Source organism: Lipotes vexillifer, unplaced genomic scaffold (genome assembly GCF_000442215.2).
Source record: "Lipotes vexillifer unplaced genomic scaffold, Lipotes_vexillifer_v1.1 scaffold445, whole genome shotgun sequence".
Lineage (NCBI taxonomy): Eukaryota > Metazoa > Chordata > Mammalia > Artiodactyla > Lipotidae > Lipotes > Lipotes vexillifer.
Window position 1 is genome coordinate 1,231,959 of NW_006774995.1, and position 8,691 is coordinate 1,240,649.

At 39.4% G+C, this 8,691-nt stretch overlaps 1 protein-coding gene across 1 annotated transcript in view; it reads left to right on the forward strand.

Moving 5' to 3' along the window:
• Positions 1–8,691, forward strand: part of CDC14A (cell division cycle 14A) — a 154,615-nt gene that overhangs the window by 25,073 nt on the left and 120,851 nt on the right. The window contains exon 4 of the mRNA XM_007449612.1: positions 5,770–5,862. Within this exon, the coding sequence (XP_007449674.1) occupies positions 5,770–5,862 (93 nt within the window). The remainder of the gene's footprint in view (positions 1–5,769; positions 5,863–8,691) is intronic.

Sequence of the window (8,691 nt, forward strand, 5' to 3'; positions counted from 1 at the left end):
ACACCATTATTTATTTATTTATTTATTTATTTTTGGCTGAGTTGGGTCTTCGTTGCTGTGTGTGGGCTTCCTCTAGTTGCGGTGAGCGGGGGTTACTCTTGGTTGCGGTGCGCGGGCTTCTCATTGTCGTGGCTTCTCTTGTTGTGGAGCACAGGCTCTAGGCGCATGGGCTTCAGTAGTTGTGGCTCGCAGGCTCTAGAGCACAGGCTCAGTAGTTGTGGCGCATGGGCTTAGTTGCTCCGCGGCATGTGGGATCTTCCTGGACCAGGGCTCGAACCCGTGTCTCCTGCATTGGCAGGCGGATTCTCAATCACTGCGCCACCAGGGAAGCCCTGGAATAACACCATTTAAAGCAGCTTAGTTACTGAAACATTAAAGGAACTTTTTCCTTAGGTGTTATCAGCTGGAATGCAAGAATTTACAAATTGTAATAAAGTTTTCTGAGGAATCTGGGGAAATATGTTTTCTATAACATGCCTTTAAAAGTCACATGGCATGATTTGGAGTTCCTAAAAGAATTTAAGTGTCTTTTGGGGCTACTTGACCAGATGGATGGTATTTTAGGATCCATATAAAGCATTTCCAGGAATGGGGCCTTTTCCCACATTTTCATGCACTCTTTTCCAAAATTTAGCAATATCTTAGCACAGTGAATTTCAGTGTGTGGTCCCTGGACCAGCAGCGTCAGTATTAATTACCAAGGAATTGTTAGAAATGCAGATTCTCTGGCTCTTCCCTGCTGAATCAGAAATTCTAGGGATAGGGCCCAGCAATCTGTGTTTTAATAAGCTCTCTAGGTGACTCTGAATCAGTCTGTTAAGAGGATGAAACACAATATGGTAATATAATAAAATATAATTTAGATTGAAATTTAGTTTTTTTTTTTTTTTTTTCGGTATGCGGGCCTCTCACTGTTGTGGCCTCTCCCGCTGCGGAGCACAGGCTCCGGACGCGCAGGCTCAGCGGCCATGGCTCACGGGCCCAGCTGCTCCGCGGCATGTGGGATCTTCCCAGACCAGGGCACGAACCCGTGTTCCCTGCATCGGCAGGCGGACTTTCAACCACTGCGCCACCAGGGAAGCCCTAGTTTGTTTTTTATTTCTGAAAAGTTTTAAAATTAGTGACCAGTTCAACCTGAGAATTATTTAAATTTTGAACCGTGAAACTTGTTATGGCCTTATCGTTGAGAATTAAACTTTACACAAGTTATCAAGCTCAGTGAGAGAGTTCTGGATTCCTCCCGTCTACCACACTTGTGGAGAGCGCTCAACTCTCTCATCTGACCTGGGAGCTATTGGCCAAGTGTGGTAAGCCAGGCCCTCCATGGCTCCAGGCTTAGTTCTCTTGGCAAAAGAGAGACACAACATGCTCATTATACTTCAGCCTTGCCCAGGATCTCTGGTTTGGGAGTCACTCTGTGTCTGGTCAAACTGGACCCCTTTGGCACTGTCCTACTGCTTTGAGAAATAATGGCATGTAGCAAGTGACTAATAAATATTACTGTTGTTGTTATTATAGAGGGCTGGCTGTGTCCACGTAGGTTAAGAAGATTCACAAGGCTATATACTCCAGTTTCCAGATAGAAATCTACAATATAGTGTGGCTAGTGGCTGCATGTTATAATTTGCAATGGGTCATGTGCAGCCTTGCTGCAGAGCAGACAAATAGTCCAGAGGTCTTAGTATTCCTTCTGTGACATCCTCCTTTTTATATTTAAGACTATATTCATTTGTTTTACAAATTTCTAACTTTACTTTGCTATTGTACACAGTAGTTTTGTAATCTCTAATCTTTTCATGTAAAGCAGAAAGAATCTGTATTAGAGCAAGGAGCTCACTAAAAGCCAGAGGTGATGGTATGATTTAGCAGGTAATCTCCATGAAGGGTGTGGCCGGTACACTGGACTGTAGGGGTGGCAGCCAGGTAAGGAAGAGGCAACTGTCCAGTTTGGAGGCATGAAATTCTCCTGATATTAGAGCAGAACTTGAAAAAATATCTACGGGGCTCATTTATAAAATAGAGTCCTATTGTCTGCAGGACATTCTTTTCTTGCATGGTAAAGTTCTTCCATATGAAAGATCTCAAAGGACGAGCCAAATGTTCCTCTAAAGGCACTTTAGTCATCAGTGTGCTTTGATATGTAATAGGTAGATTTTGTTTTTAAGATAAGGACATGTTTAATATTTGGAAGGAGAAAACGTTAAAGAGGTTGTGTAGATCAACTCAATCATAAAGCACCAGCTAAACAATTGGCAAAATGTTTTGTTATCCCTGAAATTTTTCATCCTAGTACCAGAATATCTCCTCTGTTGAACAGCGTTACTGCTGCGAGACTGGGGTATGCTGACCCATAAGAGGAAGGCCTGGCTGTGACAGGGAGGGAAATTAGGACAAGACTTGTAATATATAAGATTTTTCTCTGTTGTCCTTCACTTTGAATTAGTTTTGATTCCTTGAGTGAGAACTTACCTCTCTGTGATCTGACCTAGGAGATATTGGCCAAGCTTCACTAAACAGAAGGTCATTTCTTGACTTGCAGTGCTGAGAAAAACACTTGAATTCCAAAATATCTAACCCTAAGCAAGGTAAATGCTAGGAGTTTTAAAAGCTTTCCTAAAAGTCCGATAGAGAACTCTGATTTTAAAAAGTCAGTTATTGTAACGTACAGCATGGTGACTACAGTTAATAACACTGTATTGCATGTGTGAAAGCTGCTGAGAGAGTAAGTCCTGAAAGTTCTCATCACAAGAAAAAAAATTTTGTGAGTAGGTAGGGTGACAGATGTTTTAAAAAAAGTCAATTATGTTTGCATCCTGTAGGCAGCTTCCAACAGGAGGTATTTCATTTTATTTTATAATTTATTTAATTTATTTTTTTAGTTTTTGTTTGCTCGCATGGGCTTTCTCTAGTTTTGGCGAGTGGGGGCTGCTCTTGGTTGCGGTGTGCGGGCTTGTCATTGTGGTGGGTTCTCTTGTTGTGGAGCATGGGCTCTAGGTGCGCAGGCTTCAGTAGTTGTGGCTCGCGGGCTCTAGAGCGCAGGTTCAGTAGTTGTGGTGCACGGGCTTAGTTGCTCTGCGGCATGTGGGATCTTCCTGGACCAGGGCTTGAACCCGTGTCCCCTGCATTGGCAGGCAGATTCTTAACCACTACGCCACCAGGAAAGTCCAGGTATTTTAAAATAGTTAAAATTTCTAGGTAGATTTTGTGAAGAATATTCTTTATCTGATATAATTTCTGAAAGCTTGTCAAGGTAAAAAAAATTCTTCCCTTAAAATTTTAATTTGTATTATGTTTACTTTAAAAAATGTATAAGTATACAGTGAAAAGAAAGTTTCCTTCAGAATTCTGTCTTCATGGTTCCCATTGTAGGATGGTTCTCTGCATTCCATATACTTTAGAATTAGAGAGAAAAACAAAAAAGAAGCAAACACAAAAAGTTCAAACACAATCCAACAGTAAAGACCATTGGCGATGAAAGAACAGCAATAGGAGTTTGTCACTGTTGGTGAGTAAATTTGTAAAATAAATTTAATTCCACATTATATAATGATAAGAGTAGCTTGTTATGAAACCTAAACTCTTAGTAGAAAAGGGCATTGAAACAGATAATTTAAACTTCCTCAGAGGTGTGTTAGGGATCCAGGAAATGAAAATAGTGAGAGGCTGAGAGCCAGAAGAGCTGAGTCCTTGTGTTCCATCTGACTCATGTTAATGGGGTCCTGGCCTCTGTAAGGCAGTCTTTAGGTAGTGTAGGATTTAGAGACCATAGAAGAAGCTTAGGTCTTAAGAGCCTTGATTCTTCTTTCAATAAATCAAACATAACTTATTGATGGAGATAAATCACTGGCAAAAACAAACAAACAAATGAGAAATGTCCAGCAGGTAACAATTCCAAATTGAGAAAGCAAGTAGACAAGTGTCAACACCACTGATGGTGACCTTGAAGTCTTTAGATAACTTGTGTGCTTTAACTCCACTGACCTGAATTGAATAAAATGTACTCTTTAAAAAAAAAATATTATTATTGTTTTTAAATGTACTCTTTTAAACTTTATATCATAGGGGTATTTTAGTAAGCTTGTCTGGAAATAAGGACTTTGGTAATAAGAGACCAAACCTCAAAGAGGTTTGAGGCAAACACTTATTTTTCAAAGTTCAATTTAAAAGAGCAGTGCCGGACTTCCCTGGTGGCGCAGTGGTTAAGAATCCGCCTGCCAATGCAGGGGACACAGGTTTGAGCCCAGGTCTGGGAAGATCTCACATGCTGCAGAGCACCTAAGCCTGTGTGCCGCAACTGCTGAGCCTGTGCCTTAGAGCCCACGAGCCACAACTACGGAGCCTGCATGCCACAGCTACTGAAGCCTGCACGTCTAGAGCCCGTGCTCCGCAACAAGAGAAGCCACCACAGTGAGAAGCACGCGCACCTCAACTAGAGAAAGCCCGCGTGCAGCATTGAAGACCCAATACAGCCAAAGATAAATAAATAAATTAAAAAAAAATAAAAGAGCAGTGCCATTTTCAGAACATGATTCTTGGTTATCAAAGAAATGCCTGACTTGGGGCGATGAGGGTTTTTAGGCTTACAGCCATGATGCATAGAACTACGTTTTCTGTGGTTACACATTAAAGCCAGAATGTTGCTGTTTCATCTTAGAATGGACTTCAGAGTTTTTGAAGAGTTTCTTTTCTTTGTAGAAAATAGCAGGGTAAAGAAAGGTATATAGTTGAGTTCTTACATTTTTAAGGGGGCTCTAAAAGCAGATATTCTGCGGGTTGTGGTTAGTATGTAGAGTATAAAAAGCTGCCTTTCTAGTCGGTATGAATTTATAGATAAATATTAAAATGTACTTATGTGTCTGTATTTTGAAAACCATTTGTTTTGAAATATGAGGAAAACCATATAACTGTTTTGAAATATGAGGAAATGGAGTGGATTTCATTGAGTTGTATCATGTTCTCATTGTTTTATGTTTGAATTTTTACTAATAATTTGATTTCATTTTAACAGATCTTTTTGTTTTTACCTTCTTTTCATGTTTAGCATGTATACAATATACTATGTTGCTCATTTTGGATTTAGTTGAGCATGCAGCATATTGCCTGGCATATAGCAGCTGGTGCTTAATAACTGTTCATTTGAGTCCATGAATTTAATATATGGCTATTGTATTAAGTTGTTTGCTGACATAATCCTTTGAATGGTTCATTTTTTTCCATTAACCATTTATTTTCAGGTAATTAAAAGATTTTTTAATAGAACATTATAAAAAGAAAATATTAATATTGGTGCTCTGGTTAATATAGACATTTAAAAATTTTTAGAGAGGAAAATAGATTGGTTGACACATTTAAAAACAAATGGCATAATATGAAAAGCATAGGTAAATTTTCTGGGAGTGGGTGTGGTGTGTTAGGGAATGAAAAAGGATGAATAGACTTTACATATAAGATCAAGAGTAAATCTTCAAAAATGATTCCTGCTATAATAAAGATGCCAATAATTTATCTCCCATTGTATCAGTCTCCTTTCTTGGAGAGAAATATATTTGGTATGTGCTAATTCTTACATTATGATTGAGCTGTAAAAAGTATGAGCTAGTAACCCTCCATCCCGTACAACTTATGTATGAATGCCATAGAAATTGAAGTCGAAAGTTGTTAAATTTCACTGATTGTGACATGTCTTTGAAAGTTAAGAGATGATGTTTTTCTGTACGTTTCAACATTGTCTCTGTGGTTACACGAACTCTTTTTATTCCCTCTTTCTAGTCATACAGTTTATCACGAAAGAAAATTGTGCACTACACCTGTTTTGACCAACGGAAAAGAGCAAATGCAGCATTTTTGATAGGTGCTTATGCCGTAAGTACTTTTTTCATGATTATTTTCTATAATCAGGCCAATGGAATGCTAACACTGTCAAATAAAATCCAGGCCACTTTTTCAGTGGAATTGGGAGATGGTGAAGATTATTAGCAGCTTGGGAATTGATCTGGAATGGAAAGTGTGGACCAGTATTGATCATCTGTTTACTCTTGGATCTTATTTTCCATTAGCTAATGAGAGAATCTTGGGACTGCAATGTGTAGCTTGTATTCCACAGTTGTATAGGTGTTTTTAATAAAAAGAATACCCAGAAAGGATATTTACAGGAAAAAAATACATAGTGGAAGATTATTAAAGACTTAATGGTTTCCTTTTTTGGGGGATAAGAGGAAATCCTTGATTGCATGGGGGAGGATCATTATTATTATTATTATCAGTCCATTTTATCATTATTATTATTATCAGTACCATTATTATCGGTCCAAACACTATACAAGTGTTTGCAGTAAGCAAACTGAATATAAATCCTGCTTATATTGCAACTTCCCTAATGATTAGACATGACTTTTCAAAAATAATTTTGATTAGAAATTTTGTTCTCTGTAGGCACTAAAATGTAAATGTGAGTTCCACATGAATGTGCTACACACTTTTTGTTTTTTAACTTTTTTTTTTTCTGTGGTATGCAGGCCTCTCACTGCTGTGGCCTCTCCCGTTGGCGGAGCACAGGCTCCAGAGGTGAAGGCCCGGCGGCCATGGCTCACGGGCCCAGCCGCTCTGCGGCATGCGAGATCCTCCCGGACTGGGGCACGAACCTTTGTCCCCTGCACCGGTAGGCGGACTCTCAACCACTGCGCCACCAGGGAAGCCCATGTGCTACACAATTTTGTTGTGAATACTTCTAGAATTTTCTATATATACTGGGATTGGGCAGGCAGGGGAGAGAGGTGTCCTTTTCCCTCTCATCCTTCGGGAAGGTTGGTGTTTCTCTAACGCCTGGAAGCTCACTGCTGCATGACCTTTCAGCGACCTCCTTCTGAAGACCTTGATGGAAAGAGGCACCAGCTACTAGACATCAAACTCTTCCACATCAACCCAAAAGCTTTGGGGGAAAAAGCCCAGCTGTGCTGTTGAAAAGACTGTCAGCTGTTGCAGGGTGTAGGCTGAGGATAGTGGCAGGCTGATAGCCAGACTGCAGCCTGGGGCCTTTTTTCCAGAACTGAGATGCCCAGCTCTGTCCACCTTTTCTCATCAGGATGTGGCTACAGTAAAGCCTTGGGCCATCCCTTGTGGTACTTTTCTTTTCTGCTCCATAGACAGCATGGAATCATAGACAGTATTTGGAATCATGACTAAGAATCAGAAGCACAGTTTTTCATCCTAAAGTGGCTCTGGGATGAGGGGTAAGCCACTTTATCTTTCTTAGCTTTACTTAGTTTCCTTATCTGTAAAATGAGAGGGTTGGATATAATGACCTCTAAGTTTCCTTCCAATTCTGAGGATACTAGGATTATTTGTAGCGCCAGCCAGGCTCTTGCTTTTATTTTAAGAGCATGCATGAAAAGCTGGCTGTTGGCATGAAGGTTCAGTGAAGTGCTGGTTTAAGCTGAATTAAGCAGGCATGCTTATTTTTCACTTTGATAATTACTATTTATTTGAAACTGTTAATTGAAACCGTGTTTAAATTATGGAGAGTCTGTAATAACCTCTGGATTCAAGCCACGTAAACATGCCTGTCTTCCTGAGGGGTTTTGTGATGTTTTTGAGCATGTTATTCGTGAGTCCTTTGTCACAGGGATTGCTGTCAGGAAGAGGTCATTTGCTACTCGCTCCTTCCCCCCTTTTCCCCTCCTTCACCCCTTCTTTCTCTTTTTTTCTTTCTTAATGCCCGTCCTTCCTGTTTTTAGGGTCTTCCTTAATTTCAGCATGGCACCTTTGGAATTTTGAATGGAAGTTTGGTTCTAATAGATGCGTTGAGCTTGAGGATAAAATATATCTTCTAATGTAGAAGTTTCCACCACTTTAAAGCAGCCAAATGAAAGAAAAGCAGTCTGAGGAAATGCTGAGGGCAGCATGAGCTTGTCTTAAATGCTGATTACGGTCCTGAGAAGCAGTGTAATTATTATTTTACTAGTCATTTCCCAGTTGATTTTCTCTTCTAATTTTAGAAATGTGTTCCCCAGAAAGCTTTTTGATACAACCCTTAATAAAAATGAGAACCAGGAATTGTAAACTTTCCTTAAAGAAAATTTTGTGCCTTACTTTGTATTATATGTATGCATATAATAGTTGACTCAAGTATTTTAAGAAGACAGTAATGGCATTATACATACATCTCAGCTAAGATTCTTATGTATTACATATTGCTATTTGGGTAAGTCATAATCTCCTGGGGGAATCTTCTTGGACATAAAAGACTTTTACTTTTGGAGTAGCTGTGTAGCCAAACGGGGTGAGCTATGTACATGTGTATTTATCAGAATCCCCAGCTGTGAAGGTGTTCCTCTTTTTAATATGTGGTATCAGCCCTCTATCAAGGGGCACTGACGACTAATTTGTACTAAGACAAGCCTTTTTCCCTGAGCCTTATTTTGCTCATTTGTAAAATTTGGTTAATACCAGGGTTTTCTGGTCTACGTCACAGGATTATTATCAAGGTCAAATATCTAACTGCCTGTCTGATAGCACCACATAATATATCTAAATGATATGTCACATTTACTGTGGCAGAATTTTTTATTCCTTCTCTCCACAAACCTATTTATTCCCCTGCTCATTGCCTTTTTAGTAAATGAGCTACCATCAGTAACTTAACTGAATCAAAGGATAGTAGTCATTTTTTTTTTTTTTTTTTTTTTTTTTTTT